This window comes from Megascapheus bottae, chromosome 14 (assembly GCF_031878675.1).
Source record: "Megascapheus bottae isolate mThoBot1 chromosome 14, mThoBot2.hap1, whole genome shotgun sequence".
Lineage (NCBI taxonomy): Eukaryota > Metazoa > Chordata > Mammalia > Rodentia > Geomyidae > Megascapheus > Megascapheus bottae.
In genome coordinates, this window is record NC_143522.1 from 44,089,814 (window position 1) to 44,117,597 (window position 27,784).

Consider the following 27,784-nt stretch of genomic DNA (forward strand, 5'->3'; position numbering starts at 1 on the left):
ATACTTCATTTTTTGTTTTCTAAAAATGGTGATTAATAACTTAAAATATTTTTATATATTACAGTTTTACCCAGCAATGAAAAATTATTTCCTGTAGATTAGAATAAAACTATTTCCTTACTAATTTATCTCATTCTTTTTATTATATAATTCTGAAAACAAAAGGAATATCCAAAAATGGGTTGGTAGCATATTAACTCACAGAACATAAAAACCTCAACTTTTCTCTTCATATAAAAAGCTGACAACCTGGAATTTAGAAAATTTTCATTCTGAGATAAGCAACTTGGTATGTCATCTAGTGGCCTCAAACTTAGAATTGTACTGTTTCAGCCTCCTAAGTGCTGGGATTCTAAGCATGTACCACCACACCTGGTAACCACACAGAAATTTCTAACCTTATGAAGTAGCAGTCTTGCACATTTCAAATTTACTAACAAGAAAACTCATGGAATTTTTCTTCAGGGAAATTAAGATAAATACATGTATATATAAAAACAATAAAACAGAAAGCTCTAAGGTGGGAATCTTCAGAAACCAAAGAAAGAAGAAAATGAAAGGTGGTTTGTTTAGAGCTACATCTCACTATTAGCCAAGTCTGGCTTGGCACTCATTGTGTCTTCCAGGTTGGTGACTGACCTACCTTAGACTACCTTAGATGAAGAGCTGCAATTACAGGTGTGTACTGCCATGCATGGCTCCAAGTTCTAAAACGCTACAACATGGACAATCACCCAGCAAGTGATGAAATATATCTTCCTCCACCCACTGAATTATCCTATGATATAAATACAAAGCCATACAACTATGCTTTTGCCAAGTACCTCAAATGAGCTAGAACTGTAAAATCCTCATTGTTTCAGTTTTACCCTGTGACTTTCTTTGGGGGGGTGATGGGGGCTTGCACCCAGGGCATTGAGCGGTCTAGGGAAGTGCTCAATGTGACTCTTGGAGACAGTATATGTAGTACAGTACGGCATTCTTACCAACTTGTCTATTCATCCCTTTTTTAAAAAGAATTTATTAACACTGATTTTTTATATCATATTTCAAATGACGTGTTTAACAATCAAGTATTCAAGAAGGGAATCTCTATATATAATCACTGGCACTTAGATTTTAAAACATAATTAAAATTAGGCTGAGGGTTTGTATGTCAGATACATATTAATATACATTATAATTCATCGCTTTTTAATTGGCATATAAATTCACTTATATTTACTGCAGGCTAGTGAAATGAGTGGATTTAGTTTTAATTTCCACTTTTTTTTGTCCACCTGCTATTATTGTTTCTTTTGGATTAACTGAAGACTTAGTCTTTCTATTTAATTTCTCTATGCCCTTACTTTGAAGTTAAAAAAAAATCCTTTTATTATGGAATAATATGGGACCTAACAGAAAGTAGCAAAATAGTATTGGAAGTTGCCATATACCCTTTCATCCAGCTGCCCTTCATGTTAGTAGCTTGGACAACTATAGTACCATTATCAGACCTAGAAAATTAACATTGTATAATAATTTTATTCAGACTTCTCTATTTTTCCCTCAACCTCTTTTATTCTAGCATCCAACCCAGGAACCAACATTGCTTTTTATTTTTCTATTTTTAGTGTTCTTTTATCTGTGTCAAGTTTTCAATTTTTCCTCATCTTTCATGACATTTACCTTTCTGCAGCATGTGAATTATCTAGGCTGAATTTCAAATTTTTCTGATGCTTTCTTATTGTTGAAGTTACACATTTTTTGGACAGTCATGTTTAATGTTAATCTGTTTATTAGTTCAACTTCCTTTTAAAAATCAGTTACTCCATGTATTTGGATAATTTATAAAGAAGTGAAATGGTTTACTATTCCATTTAAGTATTTACAAAGTTACAGTGGAAACCTGAGTTTATTTGCACGATTCATCACAAGTGAAAAGATGAGCTTTCACTTGTTAGATTACTAAATGTTTCCTAGCCTACAAGTGGAGCAACAATTTTTGTTAGCTTTTAGAGAGAACTAAATATAGATTAAAGTTTTAAAAATCACAAAATGTAAAAGACATCATTTTGTAGGTTCTCTTTATATGGATGTTATAAAGTTGTACCAAATGTTCATAGATTTAGATACAAATAGATCAGTATAAAATTTAGTAAGAAAGAAAACATTTAATCTATCTCAATTCAAATTTAGTAAGAAGGAAAACAGTTAATCTATCTCAATCCATGACAATAGCTACCCTAAATAGACAGGGTCAGAAAAAAAGGGAGGGAGTAGGATTATTACTTTTAGTATTTTTGAAGGCAGGAATTCAGTTAGTGTCTTAGACGTTTTATACAGCCCTTTGTAAGTCTCTAGATATAGTGTTATAAAGTATTTTTATTTATTAAGCAGGATTTTCCACAAGAACTTCTTTTAGTAACTCTACTACACATGGTAATGGTAATGAATTCTCTTTATCGCAAATATCTTTTCAGAATATTTAGTTATTATTCTGTAAATATTCTTAGATGTAGGCTTTGTTTCTTTTATAGGTTGAAAACTTGTAGAGGACAGAAACTGTCTATTCCTTTCACAAAGTACTACTTGATCATATGAAGGAAGAATCAAGTCTTTATCATATATATGTAAGAAAATTTAGGCAGAAAAGTATTTGTCCCCCCCAAATGAATAAAACAGAAAATTTCAGCTTGGAGCAAAATAATAAATGACCTTTCAATAATTCTCTCAAAAACATTTTCTCAAAACGGTGGCTTTATCCTTCAGATAAACTATCATTTGCTGGGTGGGCAGGGTGGCTCATGCCTGTAATTCTAGCTACTCAGGAGGCTGAGATCTGAGGATTGCTGGCATCAAAGTCCATGAGACTCTTATCTCCAATCAACCACCAGAAAACTGGAAGTAGTGCTGTGGCTCAGGGAGTAGGGTGGTAGCTTTGAGCTGAAGAGCTCAGGAATAGCGCCCAGGGCCAGAGTTCAAGTCCCATGACCGACAAAAAAAAAAAAAAAAAAAAGGTAAAACTATAATTTTCAATATACTCCAAAATCACTCAATTTTCAAAGATACCTGACTGTCACACCTTAACATAAGGATGTATACTTAATATAATATGAATTAAATAAAATTATAATAGCACATTTATATGGAATACAACTGATAATCATCATTAATAACTAAGTAAACTGGATTTATATGCCAATATGCCAAAATACATTTACTGTAACAGCTTAACCATGCTATTATTACTAATTAGAATTTTGCCACTCAATGTGCATTTTTAAAGATAAAAACTTAGATATTTAAAAAGCTACTCACAAAATAAACCATGCTCTCACATAACAAGATATATTTGGGCACATTGGGGAAAATGAATATCCTGCCATATTTAGCGTCTAGGCAAGGGACCAGAAGTCAAAAGGTTTTTTTGAGTTTTATTATAAACAAGATTCCAGATGGGTAAGATCTAGAGATGAAGCAGAATTATTAACCTCCACAATATGAGTCAGCAAATGCAAAAAAAAATTCTGAACACAGTATGAGAAGGGGGAATAATTTCAAATTTTATGAACCCACTTTTTGGAGGGGGACCAGACCTGGTTCTTGAACTCAGGGCCTGAGCATTGTCCTTGGCTTTCCTCGAGGCTAGTTCTCTACCTGGAGGCACAGCACCATTTCTGGCTTAATATATGTGGTACAGAGAACTAGAACTTGGGTCTTCGTGCATGCTGGGCAAGCACTCAACCAGTAGGCCAAACTCCTAGCCTCTGAACCCATTTTTTTTTCTTCCAATATCTTGAGCTTTTTTTTTTTAATATACTATTAATGAAGAATTTAAGTGGTTAAATTAGGTTTTTTAATGACTGCTTTTTTTTTTTGAGGTAATAGAATTAAAAGGAAATCCGAAACTCAAGAATTCTCCAATGGCAATGAAATTACAAGTGATCAATCACTCAAATGCTGTGAAATAGATGAGATTATTTTGACAGAGTTGATGAGAGTCTAAAAAATGCTTTAAGTTGGGGCCAAGAGTTTGGCCTAATGGTAGAGTGCTTGCCTAGCATGTATGAAGACCTAGGTTCAATTCCTCGGTGCCATGTATACATAGAAAAAGCTAGAAATAGTGCTGTGGCTCAAGTGGTAGAGCTCTACCCTTGAGAAAGCCCACGGACAGTATTCAGGCCCTGAGTTCAAGGCCCAGAGCTAGCAAAAAAAAATGCTTTATTTCATAAAATTACAGACACATAAAATTCCTTATTTTGCGCTTGTAAAGGCAACTATTTCTATTACAATTTGTAGGAATGTACCCTCAACTCCTACACTAACTTGATTTGTATATACTGATAAGTAAAACTTTCAGCCTGATTAGGAAATAGGATTTATTTAGTTTAGTATCTGCATGTAACCACAACTATTTATATAAATTTGTTGGATTTAACTGCCCATTTATGCAGAAGTTACAACTTTCCTGACTTTCAACCAAGTAAGAACATTCCTGACTTTCAACCAAGTAAGAACAAAGGATAGTATCTTATAAGATAAACTGTGTAGCTTCCTTGCTTGTGACCAATGTGTATATATGTGTGTTTGAAGAGGTAAGAGTAGAGTAGGTAAGAGAGAAAATGGGAGTTTATTAACATTAAGGAAAACATCGGTACACAGCCCCTTGTTCTGCCACTGTTTCAGCAACACTTCAAGAATACAATGCATTTCATGTAGCACTCTGAGAGTTTCCTAACCAATACTGAATTTTTCTTCTGAAAAAACCACTCCATTTGTGTTTTAATTCATTCTGTTCAATAGGGCTTGCCAAGAAACCTTCCAAATAAAGGCAGGCATGGATGAAGAAAAGTTTTTAGATTAAAAAAAAAAACGTAGATACCAACATATTCTAATCTACCTGTACATTTATACTCACCAGAATAGTTGATCCCACTGCCTGCAGTAAATGGAACAATAGAAGTAGTTTTAACTTTATCGTATATTTTGAAGTTCACTCAAGATTCAGGCATATTATGAAAATATAAGAAACTTAGCTATTGTATAATAATTTTAACTTTTGAAATTTATCCAAATGCTGAATAAAGAAACTTAAGGAGCAGACTATTTTAAATTAGAAATTGATTAGGTTGTCAGTAGGAAGACAGTTAAAGAAACACAAAGACAATTATGTTCTTTTAAAATACAAGAGAACAAATACAAAAATATTAAGGAAATTGTACTTTTGATATAATTAGTAGGGTCAATTTTTTTCCGCGTTTTAAATGCAAAATTCCCTGCCCTCCTCAGTCCTGGAGCTTGAACTCTGGGTCTTGGGGCTGTCCCTGAGCTTTTTGTACTTAAGGTTAGCATTCCACTACTTGAGCTACAGCTCCATTTTTGTTCTTTTTTTTCTATTTCTCTTTTTTTTTTTTTCTTTTTTGCCAGTCCTGGGCTTGGGCTCAGGGCTTGAGCACTGTCCTTGGACTTTTCTCAAGGCTAGAACTCTACCACTTGAGCCTCAGCACCACTTCCAGCTTTTTGCTATGTATGTGGGGTACCAAGGTATTGAACCTGGGTCTTTGTGCATGCTAGGCAAGCACTCTACCACTAGGCCAAACTCCTGGCCCCTTCTCTCTTTTTTTGTGTGGTTAACTGGAGGTAAGAGTTTCATAGACTTTTCCTGCTGGGTTGGCTTAGAACTGTGATCCTCAGATCTCAGCCTTCTGAGGGGACTACAATTGAGAGCCACATTTTTTGGTAATTAAAAAACTGCTAGAAAAGAAAATAATTCAGGGAATATATTAATACATTTTTAGTAAATTTATTATCAATGGAACATTCATACTAGTAAATATTCAAAGTTTAGCAATTCAATAAATTCAGAATAGTTTTCAAGTATTTTTGAGAATCAGACTCAGAAATGGGTGTATAGCTCAATGGTATTGGGGTATGATTCCCCAGGACTTAAAAAAAAATCAGGTTTTATAAATTCTAACTATCCTGAGTTTTAAAAAATCAAACTTACCAATTACTCTAAACCTTACAAATATTTCACGTGTTCACAGACATACAAATGTATTAATTTGTCTTACCATCTTTTCCATCTATGGATTTTGATACTTCAATATCAAAATTTTCCTGCATCTGGTGACCCCTAAAACAATTGAGATGTTCTTGCTCAATTAAATTACTTTCTTCTTCTTCCAGAGGCTGCCAAGTCCCATCAATAAACCACTGTCCACGCATCACTGGTATTTTATCAGACTCTGAAAAGAAAATAACAAAATTTTGTATTTGGAATTCAGTCTCTCAAAAGGAGACACGGTAGCTAGTTCTCCCCCTAAAACATAGTTTTATGACCTGATATGATCATCTAAAGTTTTAAAACAGATTTCAAGTCAGAGTATCTGTTTTTGTTTTTTGCACTGTCCTTAGGCTTTCTGGAGGCTAGCTCTCTAACACTTGAGCCACAGCACCATTTTCAGTTTTTTTTTCTGTGAATTTGGTACAATCTAATCAAACCTAAGGCCTTGTGCATGCTAGGTAAGCATTCTACCACTAGGCCATGCTCCTGGTCCAGGGTGATGTGAAGAGGGGCTACTGTTTAGGTGTATCTTTTAAAATAGTAATATTTACTTGACACTCTACTAAAGAAAATTAGGAGGTTAAAAGGATTAAGCTAGGTTTTTCTCCATATATTTTTATTGTAATTAATAGAAGGGTTACATTTTATTTGCCAGATAGAAGGTGCATTACTTCACAAACATTGATACCATTTCTCATGTCTTGGTCCCCATTTCCCTCCCCCAACCCCTGCCCCTCATCTTGTTTTCCCTCCTTCCCTATCAGATTTCAAAAAAACCAAATACGCATACATACAATATATCAGATAACAAGGTGAAATACTGTAACAATATGAGATAACCAAGGGACAGCAAAAGAGATGAGAAAATAGTACTTTAAGGACAACAATCATTCATTATAAGGCTTTTGTTTCTATATTCTGGAGGTTCTTTCATTTAGCTTTATATTATATGGCTTTATGTATCTAGGTTTTGTTGTATTGTAAATCTCTGCTAGGAGAGCCCAAGGTTTCTACTGACTATGACAAATGAGGGAAACCACTGAACCTATGTTCCTTTGAGTCTGGCTTACTTCATTCACTTAATATGATTTTTTCTAAGTCTTTCCATTTCCTAACAAATGGGGCAATGTCGTTCTTCCTGACAGCAGCATAGAATTCCATTGTGTACAAATATCACATCTTGTTGGTCCACTCATCAACTGAGGGGCATCTGGGTTGGTTCCATATCTTTTAAGCTAGGTTTTATACAAGGCTTTATTGTTGGTTACAAAGTCTTGGCGGTCACATCCCAGAGGTATGCAGAGGTAGCACGCAGAAGTATGCTACACTGGGTAGGTTGGCTTGGAGTTCATGGACTCCTAGAGCAGGAAACCCTATGAGACCAATAAACTATTCAAAAAAGCTGAAAATGGAGCTGTAGCTCAAATGGTTGAGCACCTTGAGAAAAATAAGCTTAGAGACAGCACTCAAGCCTAGAGAGTTCAAGCCACAGGACTAGTCCCTCTGCTAAAAAGAAGAAAGAAAACAAAACAAAACAAAATCCAGCAATATACCAGATGCCAGTTGCTCACACATCTAATCCTAGCTCAGGAGGCTGAGATTTGAGGATTGTGGTTTGAAGCTAGCCCTGGCAGAAAAGTGTATGAGACTCTTTATCTCCAATTAATCACAGAAAACGCCAAAAAATAGCACCGCGGCTCAAGTGATAGAGTGCTAACCTTCAGCAAAAGGAATCCAGGTCTACAGTTTAAACCTCAGGACTGGCAAAAAAACAACAAGAAAAAACACTGCAGAGATATACATACAAAGTTCAAAGAAGCACAGCCATTGTAATCATAATTTTCATTAGAAATGTCAACCAGAATGATGCATTTTTTTTTGACAAAGACCAATTCAGTGAGAGTACTCTGAACAGAAAGATTGTAATAGCTAAGCTAAACATTCCCAAAAAGAACCCAAGAATCCTTGAAGAAATGGCTAATTTCAGTTGTAAGCCAAGAAATACACTAAATAATCTAATCTTTATCATCATCAGCATCATCATCATCAGACCAAAAAAAAACCACCCTCCTATTAAACTCGAACTGTGATTTATATATTGAAAGTTTCCTATTGCTTTTTTTTTTTTTTTTTTTTTTTTTGCCAATCGTGGGCTTGAGCTCAGGGCCTGAGCACTGTCCTTGGACTTTCTCAAGGCTAGCGCTCTACCACTTGAGCCTCAGCACCACTTCCAGCTTTTTTCTATGTATGTGGTACCGAGGAATTGAACCCGGGTCTTCATGCATGCTAGGCAAGCACGTTAACCACTAGGCCAAACTCCTGGCCCCTCCTATTGCTTTTTGCCTTATATTCTGCTTTGGCAATTGTGCTGTAAGTGTTCAATGTATTATTTGGTATGAACTCAAGAATATTGTATTTCACTTACAATTAGAACTTTCAAAATTATAAGTACACTCATGTTTAATACCTTTTGCCTGGATTCTACCTGTCTATTGAGTTCACAATCTCTGATTTCTTATTATTTTCATTTTCCCTGTAATATCTTTCATGTCATTTTACTCTGAACCTTTAAAACCACTGTTTTAAATGTTTGCAAACAGTACAGAAATGTGTTTTATTTCACAAAACCATTTGAAAATCTTTTCTTGTGAATAAATGCAATGTTTATTGATATGGGAGTTTGAATGTAGTTTTTGTACTTTTATAATTGCCACATTTATTATTGTTCTTCTAGTGTTTTTGCTTGCCTATTTTAAATGGTATCCTTTGACTTCTTACTACCTGTCCAACAGCCAATTACTTTTTAAAATATTTCATCTCTGTCAGAACATACAGTAACACTCATGTTCATTTAGCCATTGCAGGAAAGTCTCTGAGACTCTTATCTTTAATTAACCAGCAAAAAGCCAGAACTAGAGCTGTGACTCAAGTGGTAGAGAGCTAGCCTGAGCATAAAAACTCAAGGACAGTGTCCAGACCCTGAGTTCATGCCCCAAGACTGGTATACCCCTCTCAAAGATATTTTCTGAATACTTGAAGGACAAAATGGCTAGTTTTACTAGTTTTAAAAAATAACTGTTCTAGCTAAAGGTGTGGTTCAAGCGGCAGTACCATGTTCAAAAGTATAAGATCTCAAGTTCAAATCAGTATCATTGACAAAATTTTTAACAACGCTTTCTGTGGCCATTCTTTGAGCATTCTTCCTGAGGAACTTAATGTAAGCCTAACTTTCCTTTGTTAGCAATCTGATATATTTTTCTCTTCTCAGAAGGCCCAGAAACAAACATTTTGTCTTCAATAGCTTTTCTAGGCTATAACTTAAGAATTGCTCTAGATTTATCTTTTTAATATAGAACTTCTTCAAACATCAATTTCAGTTTTCCTATTACTTTTGAAAAGTTTCCTTGCATTAGGGGTTTTATTTAATTTTTGTTAATGGGTACTGAACAAAAAGCCTTGAGCTAGGCAAGCCCAGTACCACTTTTGAGCCACATCTCCAGCTCTTTTTTGTTTGCTCCTCAGGTAGGGCTTCATGCTAACGTTTCCCTAACAAGCCTTTTAGTTTTCTCCTTAGTAAGTATAGGTTCTTTAGCTGTGTCGAATCACGAGTAATCATGAAACTCAAAACAGGAAAAATTCTGGGATACAGAGAAATGTGAATGGCCTTCTGAGCTTTCCAGAATGTATTCTTTCATTTAACATCTATTTTCACCCCTCATGAAACCTTTCCTTCTCTGAAACAACACAGAATTAATTCTATGTGTATCTGTTAGTGTTTATCTTCCATGTTTAGTCTTCCTTAGATACAGATACCATGTTCTCATGTGTCTCAGGAATGTAAAAGATAAGAATTAGCATAAAGTGATTTCACGTGAGACTAGGTATGCTCATGATGGTATGATAATATATATAACATATGATTTCAATAAATGTGTGTGGACTGTTGCCGAACAAGGTCTATCTTATTCAGCACTACTCCAATGGTTGATAGCGTGCACATTTTTCCCAGAGTTCCAAACAGGATTTTCTTTTACTACGATGGCCAAACTACTTACTTGGTATATACTATAGTGGTCTCTTGTCTGCTAATAGCTTATTTTCTCATATTTATCTTGATTTATGTATATTGGAAGAACTCTTAGACAGCCATCCTCTATCATATTCCCCTTATTCCATATATATATATATATACATACACATGTATGTATATATGGGCATTTAAATATTTACACAACTATTTCTAATCTAGTCTCCTGGGCAGCTAGGTCTGGCCATGTGACTGAGTTTGGGTGACAGGATCCAGCTAGGTGCCCAGCTTTTACAGGTCTCTCTTTTCTATCATCTTGTGTCTTGAGGTGCTGAAGCTCTCTGAACCAGGTCTCATACAAGATGGTGGTTCTGCTTGTGAGTAATAGTAGGAGGCTCTGCTCCTGATCACAGAGGATGCCATGTAGTCCTGGACTTCAGACCACAACACCTGTGTTATGTGGCAAAAACTTCACCTCTATGTGTTTAAACTATTATTTTGGTGGCTTTAAAAATTATTATGTGTTGCAGATCTAATGCTAATATATACATCCGTGTGAAAAGTTTTTAAATGTCCCATCATTTTGTAGCTTCAGAATGGCAAGTCCTGGACACATCCATTACACAATGGACTGTGTAGGAAGGGACCAGAGAGAATTTTGGATGTTAATGAAAAAAGACAATTAGAAAGAGAGTAACTGCTTTTTTTGTTTGTAACAATATTTAATGAAAGCCAATGTTTACCAAGACTAGTACATACTATTTCTACCTATCAGAAAACAGCTAATGATAATTCTTTTGCACATCATGATTGAAAGGAAGGCTTTGGTTGAGGGAACTAAAAGGAACATGGAATTAAAAAACCAAGTCAAAAAACCCAAAACACCCCAAATCCATTTTCCAGTATAAATATATCATCTATTGCAAATGTCTAGGTGGATCTTTTATTGAGGGGTTTGCACCTGCTAGAAAAGTACTCTGCCATTTGATCCACATCTTCAGCCCTCTTTACTTTAGGTTATTTGCATAAAGTATCACTTTTTGTTTAGACTAGCCTGGGACCACAATCATCCTATTTCTCCTGCACAGCTGGAGAGTTGTCTCACCATGCCCAGCTTATTTGTTGGGATGACATCTTATTAACTGTCCTCTCCTTTAATCCCCCCCCCCCCCCGCCCCGACACACTGGTCTTGAACTTTGATCTTCCCAATCTCTGCTCCTAAGCAGCTGCGATTACAAGCATTAGTTACCACGCATGGCCTGAGAAGATCACTATGTGTGGGTGGGAACATTTTTGCAACAGGTATTTATGTATAAAAAGCTACATTTACAGCAGGAGTCAGAAGGAACAACTATAAGATTTCCAAAGTTCTATTTTTTTGAGAACTACTAATAATCCTATCATACTTTGAATTATATTATATATATATAGAGAGAGAGAAGAAGTCTGGAGGACCCTCTTCTTCCAGCTTAGCCATGTCTCTATGGCTTTCCTACTTAAGTGTTCAACGCACACACGTAGTTCACTCCTGCAGAAACTTACAAGGTAAACCTGACCACACTTAAGAAGGATTTAAGTTCCAGTTCAAGGATAAATAGAAATGGCAGATACTGGTATTTAAGAGAAAGTAAGACCAGCAAGGATTAGCAATAAGTAGAAGGTACAAGAAAAGGAGGAGACATGACAGATGTGGGGCAGGAAGGAAAGGTAGACAAGAAAAATGCTGTCATGTGAACTATCTAGGGACTCTGAGTATACTTTTCAAAGTATACTCACCATACCCTATACGATTTATTGAAGTATTATTTTCACCAAACCACCTTTTATAATACTTTAAAGAAAAATGCATTCTAAGTTACAATGTAAGTCCCTAGACACATACTTTCTACTAGAGAACACACTATATGGCACACATATTTTTGTTTTTTGAAATAGTAGTGAGGGCTGCAGGTAATGGCACAATGCCTTTTCCTTATAGCTGTTGCAGGAGCACGGGGTTCTGAAAGGCAGTGGAGTCCAATAGACCTGCATGCAGCAGACTGACTTTTCTGTGGAGACCTGGCAAAAGCTGCCATGCATTCCTGAGAATAGGTAACTTGGTAGTTGACTATTTTTAAATTTAGTTGCCAATACAAGAACATTCATTAAAATTCTTTTTATAGAAATTCAGGGGCTGGGAGTTTGGTCTAGTTGTAGAATGCTTGCCTAGCAAGCATGAAGACCCGAGTTTGAGTCCTCGGTACCATATACATAGAAAAAGGCAGAAATGGTGCTGTGGCTCAAGTGGTAGGGCTCTAGCCTTGAGAAAGTCCAAGGACAGTGCTCAGGCCCTGAGTTCAAGCCTGGGACTGGAAAAAAAAAATACTGTTTCATCAGTTAGTCAAATAAAATTTCTCTGCTGAATACCCCCATTAAAAGTAATCCTTTGGCTACTGATATGCAGTATTCTAGGCAATTAAGATTACAAAATTAACTATCCAATCCTTAAGCATAGACAGTTTGTAATCAACTCTACTTCTAGCAAATAAAAACATGCTAAACATATTCTAGCCAATCATTTACTGTGAAGGGACGTGTATGGGGAATATAGACAAGGCAGGGGGAAACACGTTTCAAACACAGAAGATAGAACACACGTGGTCTATTAGGAATTGTTAGGTCTATTAGGAACTGCTGGTGAGCTAATCTTCATGTCTGCTCAGATAATGTAAATGCCACAAATTTTATATAGCAGAAATAAAAGAACTAGCAAAGGGCTGAGTGCTTGGGCTATCCTTCCAATTCCATTTCTTAGCCTCTGAATCACTATCACTATCAAAAAGTAATAATTAGTATTAATGTAATAATGTATGTGAAAACATTTAAAACTATCAATTCCCCCAAATCTTGGTATTATTCTGATTAATGGAATACTTTTGAAGTTCTAAAACCACATGAAGTGGCTCTATCCAGACTAGCACTCTAGAATTCTCAGTAATGTGATTTAACAAAATCCTACTTTTGCTACCATCTCTTCCTAAAGTTCTCAAGGCTGGAGAAAGAGGCCCAGAGAACAAAAAATTAAATTTATAAGATCTAAAGAGAAAGATAACATCATTGTTGATGTATTGTGGCAAAATAATCCAAGCTGTGATTTGGTTCTTGGTGATATGAGAACACTTGAGGCAGATCCTCTGTTGTTAAATCAGACTCTTAAAGGCGTTTTTTGTTTTTTTTTTTCCCCCAACAGTTGTAAGAGACAAGGCAGAAAAGGAAAGGTTTAGACTAGGAAGCCATCAGTCTACCTAGAGTGCTGTATCAAATGCCACTAGCAATATAGCTTATAAATAATAGAAATCTGTTTTTCAGTCTCATAGACTAGGAAGTTGACAGACAAGGCACTAGCAGATCTCATATCTAATCAGGGCCCATTGGCGAGGGCTTTACTGATACCATCTTCATGCTGCATCCTGACAGAGAAGGCGCAAACTAGCTCCTCACCTTTTTTAAGGGGACTGAACCCTTCTTCCAGGAGTATCTAGTTATTACTTCTCAGTATCATTATCTTGGTCATTAGGATTTTGGGGTGACACGAACATCCAGTTGATTATAGGAGTATAAGAAATTAAATGAGCAACTTTTTCAGTTAGGCACAGATTTCATGCCAACAAAAAAGAACTAGCAGCAAATAATTTTGATATAAGAATCCAACAATTACTTTCTTATTCCACAAAAACATTTGCAGAAGACATCAAAGTGCTACTCCATGGAGCAAAAGCCACTTGATCTGTATCTGGTTATTATAGTTATTATATTATCCACTCCTGACATACATGGGCAGGAAGACATGTAATAAATGAGAATACTAGGTTGTGCATAACTTAGAGGGAAATAAAAATCAAGCATAAGAGAATGAACTGATCTGTTAAACTAAAAGGATAGACTACTGCTTATAGCACTGATGGAATAACACTTGTTGGACTACCTTGAATACAAGAAAACCAGACAAAATATATGCAATGATGACTTTCAGATACTATGGAAAGGACATGCAAGTTTCCAGGATGTGGTGCAGGAAGAGGTGACCCACACAAAACTACACAATCTTGCTGACCTGTAAAACAACTCAGAACAAGGTGGTTGAAATTTGTCTCCTTGAAAGCCTAAGTACTGATTTATGCTCACAGAAAATAACTATTCTGCAACTATCTCCAGAGTCATACAAGGTTGGGATCAGTTTATATTTCAATCAGACCTAATCTATGGGTGTACTGAGGAATGTACCTTATTTCCTTAGCAGTAAGGAAAAATTACTTTCACACTAAAAGATGTGGCTCATGTCTATTATCCTGGTATTCTGGTATCTGGTGGATCATGATTTGAAGCCAATGAGGGAAGAAAAGTCCATGAGACTTTCTACAAAATGATCAGAAAAAAAAAGTGGGACTGGAAGTGAGATCAAGCAGTAGAGCATCAGCTGAGCAAGAAAGCATGGGATTCTCAGTTCAAACCCCAGAACTGGGAGGAAAAAATGTTCTGGCCATAACATGTTTAAAAGAACACCTTGATAGGATCAAACTAATTTGCAGTAACTTCAGTACGTATTAAACAAAGCTCAAAACACTAAAGGAACCCTACAAAATCCAAACTATACTTAACAGGTATTCAGAACACAAACATGTTTGAGAGAAAAGTTAGCCAATAGAAACAGACCTCAAAATAATAAGGATGGTTTTAAAATTATCAGAAAAGACATTAAAAACAATTATTATGACTTACAAGATTCAAGAAAGAGGAAAATATGAGCATAAGAAGAAATGGAATTCAGTAGTTTAGACATTGCAGGTTGTGGGATATTGGACATATTCACTTGAGAACATGGCAAGAGAAAGCAAGGTGCTAGGGACGCTTGCTGGTAACCCTAGCAATTCAGGATGGCTGAGCTCAGAGAAATCCAGTTTGAAACCTACTCTGGAAGAAATGATTTTGAGAAATTATCTTCAAAATAACTAGTAAAAAGTTGGATTAGAGGTGTGATTCACATGACAGTGCAACTGTTAAGTAAGAAAACTGAATAAACATTAAGGCAAACAGCCCTTCCCACACAAAATCCAGTACTGGCAAACAGTAATAACAGACAGGAGTAGAAGCACAATAGAAATTACCTGAAATAAAACACAAATTAAAAAAAAAAAGAAAAAAAATGACAGACTCGTGGGGTAGCAACTACTACAAAACAAAGTTATAACTGAACTCCAATTTTTGCTTACTTTATTCCTACTTTAAAACAAAACACCGATTTGAATGGGCAAAATTAAAACATTCACTGAGCTCTGCAGAAAGCTGAAGTCCCAGAGCCATTTGAAATACCTAAGGTAGACAGACACAGATATAAACACTTGCTTATTGGAGCCAAGAGATTTTAGCTAAAATTTTTTGACAGATTGCTAAAGGTTAAGTGTAGGCCACAGATACAAGGGAAATGGCACCCCCTACAGGTTCTTCCATATAAATCTGGTCAGAATATCATTAAGAGGGCCTAGGGAAATACAGGGAAATACAAATCCATATCTCTTTTACAGCACAGCTTTGGGGGAGGTACCATGGCACGCAAGGGAGAGGTCTGAGCCTCATCTGGACCCCTCCCCCGTATCTTGTACGGAATGACAGAGCAATAGACAGGAGGAAAGAACAACACAGATGTGAAGAAGATAGCAAGGTGAGAATTGAAGACTAGTTCCGGAACCTTGGATTAGCTGAACTGGTCATTTTATAACAATAAAGAAACTGAAAATTGATCAGCTTCAGACTAGGAGATGTAGAAACAAACGAAGCTACCAAAGTTAGGTGTGCACACTTCCTGCAGGCTCCATTTCTTGGGATATCTATTAAAGAGGAAGACCATATAACCCCTACAGCTCAGATTGCTTGAATCAAGTCTCCAATGATGAGCTCTCTATGGTTAAAAAAATTTGCATTCTTCATTTTACTAGAAAAATAAAGGAAAAAAAATTTCTACAAAATTATAAGAAAAAACCATTTTACCAACTTTGACCATCCTCCAAAACCAATGAATTGTTTAAGTTGCCATTCTACAGGCAATGAACCCAAGAAGGACAATCAGAGACTGAAGAGTCTTCCATTGTCTTAACCTGAATGGGCCTCACTGTTCATACCCAGAGTTAATAAGATTGAAGTTTCTGAGTGTGACACTTCATAGTGATTCTTAGAACTCTGGTGACTAAAATGAGCACCTGGGCCAGGGACTAGTGGTTCACACCTGTAACCGTATCTACTCAGGAGGCTGAGATCTGAGGATTGTGGTTCGAAGCCTGGCTGGACAGGAAAGTCTGTGACATTCTTAACTCCAATTAACCTCCAGAAAACCAGAAGTGGCACTGTGGCTCAAGTGGTAGAGTGCTAACCTTGAGTATAAAGAGGCTCAGAGACAGTGCCCAGGCCCTGAGTTCAAACCCCACCACTGATTAAAAGAAAAAAAAAAGAGCACCTGGAAATGAATATATATGCATACACAGACATATACCTAATAGCCATATATGCATATATAGTATGTGTGCATGTATATATGTATGCACAGCTTTCCCTATCCCTTTCTGACAAAACACTATTTTCAATTCTCAGAAAGATAAAGATTCTAGGTCAAGAAAATTAAACTATCCTGTCTTAGGTATGATAGCTAACACTTATTTGAACAAGTACTGTGCTAAGCAACATATACATATGTGTTCCAACTAAATTGGAATAGGAATCATCTTTTGATATTAATTCTGTGAAGCAGGAATGAGCTCCCATTTACAAAAAAGAATAACTCCTATCACAGAGGGATTATAATTTGCTCAAAACCACATAGCTACAGTAAGACAAACATTCAAACTAAAGCAATTAGACATCAAACTTTTATTCTCTGAGCCCACACAGCTTTTTATCCAGTGTTGGGGAAGGGATGGCTATCTCACATCTCTTCATTAGGGGCAGATTCACAGATTCACAATTATTTCCAGTTAAATCTTCCACTAGATTCCCGAATCTAGCTGCCATATCTATCACAACTAGCTTATTGCTTTCATTGCTAGTTAGGTTAAGAGAAATCCCTCAAAGTTTGCATGCCAAGACCTCCCCTTCTACTGTAAGAGGAATTGTTGTGGGCCATTTTCTTCTTGCCAAAATGGCAGAAAACCAAGAACTACTGGCTCTGCCTCAACTGAAAACTGAGCAGTCTTTTAGAAAACTATAAAGTTCTCAATTGCATAAAAAAAAATCTTGGTCGGTAGTTCAGAAGATCTAAATGAGCTTTCGGGGGGAGGGACAGCTAGTACCTTCCACATTTGGTGACAGTATCTAATATACTCCACCCCTCAAAAAAGTATAGATGCTCGGTATTTTGGAGTCCTTCTGTGGGAAAGAATTCTGAGTCACAAGCAGTAGATTCACAACTGAATGGTATACTTCTCTGATGCCCAAGCCAGAAAGACTCAAGGCAACACAAATCATTCAGAGGGCCTGAGAGCAGGCAAAAATCCTAAGGGCAGACAACTGTTACTAGGGATCTCCCTATTTGTGAGGTAGTTTACTAAAACAGCAGGCCAAGAAAATACCATTTCAGCAAAGAGACTACACCAAGAATGTTAAGTAGGTGTAAACTTGGAGACACAGGGCAGGAAAATGGAGAAATAATAATGGCTAACAATTACAAAGAACTTACAGCTTATGAAATAGGCCAAGATCTTTAAATACCTTTACTCATTTATTAACATAATCATCGATGCTTCACAGACAGAAGGAAAGCAGAGAATTTAAGTTGTCTAAGGTCATGCAAACATATGGCCCAGCGAGGATTTGGACCCAGTTTGATGTCAGTGGCTCATCCTTAACTAATATTCAATGCTGCCTTTCTAGAAAAGCCAGCTGAAATTGAAATGAAGGTGGTAGAGATAAGCTTACTAAAGTGAAGGTGACAGGAAAACAAATTTTGCAAAACTAGGCCCATCTTGTATGTGTGGTCTCCTCACAATCTCTGATACGATGAAGATGTTTGCATAAAACAGAATCCTATCAGGTAATTAAAAGTTCAAACATTAGTCCTATATTCCAGGAATGATATACACAACTGTACACAAAGTAGAATGGAACCCTCTTCACCAGAAAAAGTACAAATGATAATGTAGTTTACATAAAATACATCAGGTTAAAATCATTAAATGAAATTTTCTAAATTAGCAAGATTTCAGGCTGAAGATGTAGTTCAGTGGTAAACTGCTTGTCTATCATACACAGGTCCTTGGTTCAATCCTCAGTACCATCAAAACCTACTACCACCGAGAAATACAGGTCACATTTTCTTTTCTTTTTTTTTTTTTTTACAGTAACAGGCCAAGAAGAGCAGACTTGTACTAATCTCACATAAGAAGTGTATTAGTATTTGTATATAAAATGAGAATGCTGAGCAGTCAAGTTATTCATAAACTTTTTGATGCACCCTGTTCTCACTGACTGCTAGGCACACAGGAAGAGTTAACTTCAGCAGTCACAATGTATAAGTAAGTGTCATTGAGGGTAGCTGAGCAGCCCCACTGTACTTTCTTCAACTGAAGTGGTATTCAACACCGGTTTCTTTGAAGTAGACTCTTTACGATGATTGTTTTTTGAGTTAAAGCAAACCATTTGGTCTTCCAAATCATAAACAAACTTAGATGAAGGTTAAAATACATACCAGATGTTAAAATCCAACATATGGAAGGACGAGCAGAGTGAATGAAGTAGACATGGGATACTCTGGCCCTATTCTACACACAATAAAAACAACTGATTCAGTTAATAAAACATACATTCAAAGCTGGTCATTATAAAAAGTAGTGAAATACAAGGAATTTCATTTTACTATGTCTAAGCTAAGGCTCAGAAATAATTCCAGGTCTACTTCTGTACATTACATAAAGTTACTGAGTAGCACAATCCATGGCACAATTTAAAACTTTTTTTTTTGGGTGGATCATGGGGCTTGAACTCTGGGCCTGGGCGCTGTCCCTGAGCTCTTCAGCTCAAGGCTACCACCCTACCCTTGAGCCAAGCCCCACTTCCTGTTTTCTAGAGGTTAATTGGAGATAAGAGTCTCAGATCCTTTTGTACCCGGGCTGGCTTTGAACCTTGATCCTCTGATCTCAGCCTTCTGAGTAGTTAGGATTACAAGTGTGAGCCATCAAGCCTGGCTTTAAAACTTTAGGTTTTAATATAATTCATACAGTTCTATGTCCAATGTATGTAGCTCAAGCTGCATTCTATCAGGGTTCAGAATAATGGTCCACTAAGTAGTAGCCAGAGAGAGAATAGGTAATAGATTTTCTATTCAAACAGCAGGTTATATTCTTGCACAAAAATGTTTATTTACCTCAGGGCAATTTGTAAATATCTAACAATCAGATGGGATTTATGTTTTTCTTTTTTTTCATATATTTTTATTGTAATTAATAAAAGGGTTACATTATATTCACCAGATAGAAGGTGCATTACTTCAAACATTGCTACCTTTTCTCATGTCATGGTCCCCATTTGGGATTTATGTTTTTCTGAGATTTTCAGATATCTGAGGTCTTATGATGCAGAAATACCAAATTTACCAGACTGTTCTGATCCCTAGTAGTAATTTGACAGTATATTTGAATGACTATTGAGATGTAGTTTAATGTAATAAGAAATTAGGACCGGATGCCACTGGCTCATGTCTGCAATCCTAGTTACATGGGAGGCCAAGATCTGAGGATTGCGGTTTTGAAGTCAGCCCATGCAGGAAAGCCCATGAGACTCTTACCTCTAAACTGCAGGTGGCACTGTGGTTCAAAAGTGGTAAGAGTGCTTGAGTGATAAAGGTAAGGGACAGCACCTTGAGTTCAAGTCCCATGACTGACCAAAAAAATTAGGAAAACATTAATGAATATGTAGTCTAGCCTTGTTGGAAATTTGGTAAAACCAGAAGCCAGTACATACAATTTCCATATGACCACATCAACTTTTCTACTTTTCCGTTGTTCACTTTTTATCATCTGAGATTTCACTTGTCCCCTAGTCTAGGAGTATCAGAAAGTTCCTTATTGGGCTTTTTGTCTAAGTATCTGTTAGTGATTCATTTTTTCTGGGTGCACTTACCCCTTATAGATGTAGTAGGTGAATAGTAGAACTGGATGTTATATACAGTAAATCTAAACATGTTTTCCCTTTCTTCTACTTTTTAATTGGGCAGATTGCTTGAATCTATTTTATCACTGTTAGTTTTCCCTCATGACACATGCAGTTTCAACTCTATCTTGCTCATAAAATGATGAAGGTCTTAGCTCCACGTTCCCCAATTATCAGATTGTAAAAGTATTACCAGACAGTTTTCATCGTGGGGTTCCTGTGAAAACACTCTTCCCATTTCCCTTTCTCTTGCCTGTCTTCTGCTTGCCTCCCCTTAGTGTTGCTCATCCTGAGAGCTTTCCTGGCCAGCATATTTGCCTTTTCTTTTCTTTTTTTTTATTGTAATTAGTAAGAGGGTTACATGATATTTGCCAGATAGAAGGTGCATTAATTCACATACATTGATACCCTTTCACATGTCTTGGTACCCATTTCCCTCCCCCGCCTTTTCTTTTCTTTAGAAAAAGGATTCCATACAACAAAAATCTCAACAAAACACAAACGATAAAAACTGATGTGATAAGCCCTAGAAGATAAAGTTTAGAAGAGGGACAAGTATAGAATATGTCTTTTATAACAAAATAAGACATGAAGAAAGAAAAGAGATTTGACAGCAAAGAAAGCCACACTAAACATTTACATAAAGCACATATTCAATATGTGCTATTATAGTCAAACCATATACAAGTCTAGTGGGTAGATAAATAATATTAAATTAGTTTTTAAGGTAACTGGGACATTACAATGGAAGACAAGCTTGGAATGGACCATGGCCAGGTAGCCAAGGCCCGCCTTCCAGACACAACTCATGTGCTGTTTCAATGGGCTCCCAAAACAACACTAAAAACCAGACTTGACCTGGGACAGGGTGGGTTTTGAAAAGATTTCTGCCAGCATCTGTAGCCCCTGACTGCTTTCTGTCTGGATGAGTTGGGAATACTACAGTTAAGAGAGATGGATGTCTCTAATAGGTTTTCAGGAGGAGAGTCCCTTTTACCCTCTTAGACTCCATTGTCAACAAAAGACTAACTTATTTTTGAGTAAATACACATAGTTATATTATGACAAGCTAATGAGCATCAGATATCTGGAAGAAAAGCTCTAATTTTATTTTATTTTATTATTATTATTTTTTTTGCCAGTCACCGGCGTTAGCTCAGGGCCTAAGCACTGTCTACTTTTGGCTTTTTCTAGGTATGTGGTACCAAGGAATCTGACTTGGATCTTAAGTATACCAGAAAGGGGAGAAGGAGAAACCTATGGTTTATAGGTATTTCTGGAAACTATATGTTCATATATAAAATGAATCAATTAAAAATCTGATTCATTGGGGCCGGGAGTTTGGCCTAGTGGTTAAAGTGCTTGCCTAGCATGCATGAAGACCCGGGTTCGATTCCTTGGTACCACATACATAGAAAAAAGCCGGAAGTGGTGCTGAGGCTCAAGTGGTAGAGCTCTAGCCTTGAGAAAGTCCAAGGACAGTGCTCAGGCCCTGAGCTCAAGCCCAGGACTGGCAAAAAAAAAAAAAAAATCTGATTCATGTGGCCAATAATTATAAATTATATTTCCTTTAGTGCCTACTGACTACATACAACACTATCAGACTTGTGGTACAACTGTTTTATTTATAATGTTCCATATGTTGTACCATCAGCTATTAATAATATTTGGCCAAAATTATTATTTTTTGGAATAAAGTCTCTCTGTGAACATACACTGGCTTAGAACTTACTCTTCTCCTGTCTCAGCCTCCTGAGTACTAGGATTATAGGTATATGTGTGTATCACCTCCCTGACTTAAATATATATATATATATATATATATATATATATATATATATATATATATATATATACTTTGCAGGTGGTAGGGTTTGAATTCAAGGCCTTGTACAGGTGCTCTACCATTTACACCATGCTGCCAGTCCAACTGGAGACACAGTCTCACGGTCAACTTTAAACATTGAGTAGGTAGCATTACAGGTATAAGGCACTGGTGCCCAGCTTACCAATATTCTTTCACCTCTGATGAGGAACAGGTCAATAACAATGATTTTGACTACTCACTAATTTTGCACTGGTTAACATAAACAAATTTACGTGAGCTTCTATAAAGAAGGTACACAATTTTGGAAGGAGGGTCCACATAGATGTAGCTCACACTTACCTAGTACTGTGTGACAATCACTACTCTAAACATGCTACATACAATAGCCCTCAAACAGGTAGTTTAGGAGGAATACCAATAACAGGGAGTTAACTTAGCCATTACTCAGCAATGGTAAGTTCTTATCTAAAATGTCCACATGCAGCCAGACTACCTAAACATAGATAAAAACAAAAATAAATTTCCTATAACTAGTTTTTCATATATAATACTAACTTTTTAGCTACAGATGGAGGACAAAATACTGTTTCCTTTTGAGTGACTAATGCCCAAATGGCTCAAATTTATCTGTGAGTAAAGTTCAGAAAGAAAAAATAATATTTCCTTTAGACTGGTGATAACTAAGCTTGTTTACCTAGAAGCAGTAGGCTAAATTTGGCCACAAAAATCAAAATGGGCAATGGATTTTTACTACTATTCTGCTGGGCTTAAAACTTTACCACTCCTCAGAAAGTATCTAAAAAAGGTTAAAAAAAAAAAAAAAAAAAGGAAAGTTAAAGCCAGGTCTGGTAGCTCACGCCTGTAATCCTAGCTACCCGGGAGGCTGAGATCTGAGGATCACCGACCAAAGCCAGCACACTTAAAGTCCCTGAGACTCTTATCTCCAATTAATCACTAGAAAACTGGAAGTGGTTCTGTGGCTCAAAGGGTAGGGCCATAGCCTTGAGCTGAAGAGCTCAGGGACAGTGTCCAGGCCCAGAATTAAAGCCCAACGACTGACAAAAATTAAAATAAAATAAAATAACATAAGGGAAAGTCAAAAGTGCAAATATCTTAAGAGTTCTTCCATTTGAAGAAAGGATGGAGAAACCATATTCAGACTAAACCATCCCCAAAAGGTGGGAACACGTATGTAATACATCAGTACTTACAGAACCAATTAAAATGAAGTCACACAGAATTCTGTGAGAAAGGAATATTATAGGATTCCTCTGGAAATACTACTGTGTGTTCACTGTAGCTTATCTGCTGCCCTTGGACACCCACAGGATTTTATTTTGTAGAAAACTTAGGAAAAAGCTAGTATGAAAACAAAGTATGTTCTTGTTCTTATGTTGTTGGAAGTAATTTATAAGCTATACTTGGCCTCACAGCTATTGATGTAGGAAAGATTGCAGAAATGCCTAAGTCTATACATCCTTCAGGTTAACTTTATAGGCCCTCATCATTTCTTTTTCTTTCTTTTGTTTGCCAGTCCTGGGGATTGAACTCAGGGCCTGACCACTGTCTTTGGGCTTTCCTCAAGGTTAGTGCTCTACCACTTGAGCCACAGCATCACTTCCAGCTTTTTTCTATGTATGTGGTACCAAGGAGTCAAACCTGGGTCTTCATGCATGCTAGGCAAGCACTCTACCACTAGGCCAAACTTGGCCCTGGCCTCATCATTTCTTGACACTGTTATTTTGCTTCCCATTTTCCAGTCCATTTGCTTAGGCACTGATTGTAGTAATGAAGAACCTTCAACTTTTTAGTTCATCATGACTCACAGGAGAAAGTTCAAACTCCTTAAAAGTGCATTATCTGTCCTGTGTAGTATCCTGCCCATGTGTCATCTGGGTGCAGCTTCTTCCTTCACAAACCCCATCCTGTGTCCTGACCAATTCCTAGCTCTCATGCACCTCCATCTGTGGTAGTTAAATTCCAAACTTACCTGTGTTGTCGCCCCTGCTGGTGAGTGCAGCCTAGGTGTGATGCTCATTTCCTCAAACTGCCATAGGTTCATGCTGTGTAATCCCCTCCCTCCTGGCCAGGATATCGTTTCCTCTGTTATCTTGTGGCTTCCCCCTCTTGATTAAATTCATCCTTCAGGACTCAGCATTATATTTTTCCAGATACTTTCCTGACATGCTCACCCTTCAAAGGATCCAGGCTTTTTGGATACTGTACTGTGTTCCTTCATCAAACTAATGAAGTATTTCATCACTATCCAGCTGAGTGACCTTGGCAAGTTCATTAAATTTCATGGAGCCTATTTCTTTTCTATGTAGCTCACAGCATTAATTTCCTATCACTGTGAAATAACTTCAAAAATCTCTTTTTCAAAAGGTAACATGCAAGCATTTAAAGTTTTATCATAAATGAGCACCTTGTATTTAGCTTAACCTTTATTTTCCAGTCCCTTTTTTCAAGGATACTCTGCATATTTTTATACTACCCTCTACTATCAATTGAGTCCTTCTTCTTCTACAAGGGAAAAAAAAGCCTACAAAGATGCTTAGACATTTAAATAAAACACAAACTGGGAAGCCCCTGAAAGATGAGGGTTTTTCTTCCCACTTTTCAAAATACCTTCACAGGAATCTTGCATAAACACAAACTACTCAGTAAATCTGAAAGAAGTAAATAATACAAGCACACTCTTATTTCATAAACTTATAATAAAAAAGTGAGTGATGGAACAGATTCCATATTAATCTGGCCTTCAACAGTAAGAAATGCCTTTGGTGTCATCTTCAAGTGCAGCAAGAAACTTCCTGCTATGATTATTTTATTTGCACACATTATTACTGATATCTTAGGAATTCATGGCAAAGGCATTCTCATTTTCACATGATAAAAATCAAGAGTGCAATTAAATCCCAAGCTATTAAATACCTACTGTACTAGGCCTTATGACAGAGAGTACAAAGATAAAAGGTGGTGATGGACTCTGTTCATAAGTCACAGAACACACTAAAAGAAGTTACGCCATCAGTACATTTAATTACTAGTGAGATGAAGACCTAAAGGTAATGACGACCAACGAAAGCACCTGAGGTAGGAAAGCACCTGAGGTAGGGCAGGGGCTCACATTCTAGTACCATTACTGTCAGTGGCCAATAACTGGCAATTGTTGAATGTCTAGTATGCATTACCTATTCCACTTGCTGCATGCCATCCAAGATACTTCCATCCCCTTTCTCCTTATTCCATTACCAACCTAACTGTGCTGTTGTCTAAGGAATACCCTTCACACTCGTATCACGCACAATTTCACCCTATCACCACTGTATAGAAGAGAAGCCAGAGGTGCAGGGCTTGTCATTTTTCAAGGTCAAGAAGCAAAGATACAAATGTCAATGAGGACCTCCCACGAGAGAAAACGAGTGTCCCACCAAGGGCGCGGGCCTGCTTTGGCTTGCCAGAACTGCAGCCCGAGGTGCTTTCTTTCCACCTCTCCAGAAACGCACCGGCGGGAACAGCCTATTTCCCGCCGGGGTTTCCTCCCCCGACCCCCCGGGTCCATACTGAACCCTGGACTCCGCCGCAGACTCCCCCAATCCTTCCCCCTGCGGAGGCCGCGCGGAGGCACGCATCGCAGTGTGCAGGGTAAACGACAACGAGTTAGATCTCCAGTTGGACCAGGCCGTAGCTGGATCGCGAGGGGAGGACCTTTGGAGATGGGGTGGGAGGGGGGAGGAGGGTGTTCCTGGGTCATCGCCAGGGGATGGCAGCCGCAACCGTCCTCCCCACCGCTCTCCGGGGTGGAATCCTCCCTCCCTCCCTCCCCCCACAGCTTTTGGCCATCTGCTCCCCGACCCTTCACCCGCCGGCGCTCCGCCGCACGCTCTCCATCCTACCCGGCCCGTCCGCACACGGCCACCAGGCCTCACGCGCCTCCCTCCCCCAGGCCGCCGGCGGGGTCCTGCGGGGGCCGCCCGGCCCCGCTATACGTACGGTTCCAGTACACCGGGTAGCACTCCCCCTGGGTCACATCCACCTCGTACAGGCCGCCCCGCACGCACACCGGCTCGATGGTCACCAGCTCCTCCATCTCCGGCTCGTGTCCCGCCGCCGCGCGCGGGCAGAAGCCGCAGGCGCGATCCTCGTCGTCTTCCTCTCCGGAGCTGGAGGCCCGGCCGCACGCCGGGTCGCCATCCCGATTCTGGGCTCCAAGCCGGGGGCCCGAGGCCTGCAGGACCGTCCGGAAGGCGAGCTCGATGCGCAGAGAGTCGTACCCGATGAAGGGCTTCCAGGTCTTCTTGTCCTCCTTGTAGAACCAGCGCACCTCCTCCGGGCCCAGCTCCGTCACCACCTCGTAACGGTGCCGAGCGGCTGGGCCGTCGGGCCGGGGGCGCTTCCTCTCCCCGCCGCCGCCGCCGCCGCCCGCGCCGCCGCCGCCCCCGCCGCCCCCCGAGTCGGCCGAGGCCAGCGGGGCCGGCGCGGGCGGGTGCAGGGACGACGAGCTGCCGCAGCCGCCGCCGCTCTCGCCCTCGCTGTAGTAGCGCAGCGAGGAGCCCGACTCGGCCGAGCTGAAGTCGTAGTTCTCGTCGCTGAAGCAGGCGTCCAGCGCCAGGTGGTTGAGGTCCTCGGCGCCCGGCGCCAGGTGCAAGCCGGCCTCCCCGCGCAGCAGGGCCAGCGGCACGCTCGCGTCGCCCGGGTCCCCGCCCGGCAGGTGCTCGAAGCAGCAGATGCCGCCGGCGCCGAACGTCGGCGCCGAGTCGGGACCCAGGTCCCAGGAGCCGCCGTCCCGGCCGTTATGCTCCGGGCTCCGCGGAGATCCGCGGCCCGGGTAATTCATGATGAGGAGACGCCGCCGGCTGCCCGGCCGCGCGCCGAGCCGTGGCCCCCAGCGCTTCCGCCACTCATCCAACGCCGCCGCCCTCTCCGCGGGGAGTTTTAATCTTTCAAATCCCGGACGGAGGCTGCGGCGGCAGCGGCGGCGGCTCCGCCTCTCCCCGAGGCCTGCGGCCGCCGCGGCGGCGTTCTGGGACCCGCCCCATTGTCACGCACCGGACGTGGGCGGGGCTTCGCGGCTGGCCACGCCCCCTCCGCGGCGCGCGGGGTGGGCGGCGCGCGGGGCGGCCCCGGAAAACTTGGGCACCGCGGGCGCCGTACGTGTGCCGACCCTTTTGCTCCTTCTCCTCCGAGGTCGGCTCGGGGCAGCCTCCAACCTCGACCTCCTCGATATCCTGCTGAGATCTCTCCGTGTCAACTGTGCAGCTGCTTCTGGGGGGCCGGGCCCAGCTGGGGCGAGGCGTTCCCCACCTCCTTCTTTGCAGTTTGGGTCATGAGCCCCACGGGGCCTCCGCATCACGAGGGGCCCTGCACAGTTGCTTGCTCAAGTTCATGACTTCGGGGTACCCTCACCTGGGCCCACTAGGTCACCTGCTTTGTTTCTACCGAACTGTCGGCCCACACAAGCCACTCCACCCCAAGTCCACCCAGGCTCACTTCTGTCATCGCTCCCACGCAGAACCTCAACGTCCTTCCTGGGACTCCTCGGTGTATTGTTCTGGTTCAACGTCCCCATTTCCTGTTTTCTCTCCTTTGCACACTGTAAGGGCCTGGATGGAAACAAAGGTCCATCTGCCCCAGCCACATTCGTGGATAAGAATGACTGCAAACCCAGCCAAGTGTAAAAAGGTGATTAGGCTGAACGCCAGACAA

The 27,784-nt window shown here is 39.4% G+C and overlaps 1 protein-coding gene across 8 annotated transcripts in view; it reads right to left on the reverse strand.

Moving 5' to 3' along the window:
* Ddhd1 (DDHD domain containing 1) overlaps positions 1-27,076 on the reverse strand; it is a 59,756-nt gene extending 32,680 nt beyond the window's left edge. For 6 of the 8 annotated variants that reach the window (XM_090345109.1, XM_090345107.1, XM_090345110.1 and 3 more), the window contains exons 1-2: positions 26,072-27,076; positions 6,057-6,230 (exon numbers count right to left, since the gene is read on the reverse strand). In XM_090345109.1, the coding sequence (XP_090201235.1) occupies positions 6,057-6,230; positions 26,072-26,915 (1,018 nt within the window). In that variant the 5' untranslated portion in view covers positions 26,916-27,076. Of the gene's footprint in view, positions 1-4,900; positions 4,922-6,056; positions 6,231-26,071 lie in introns of all 8 variants that reach the window. The other 2 variants (XM_090345108.1, XM_090345105.1) reach the window with 1 other exon arrangement.
* Between the last annotated feature and the right edge of the window lie 708 nt (positions 27,077-27,784).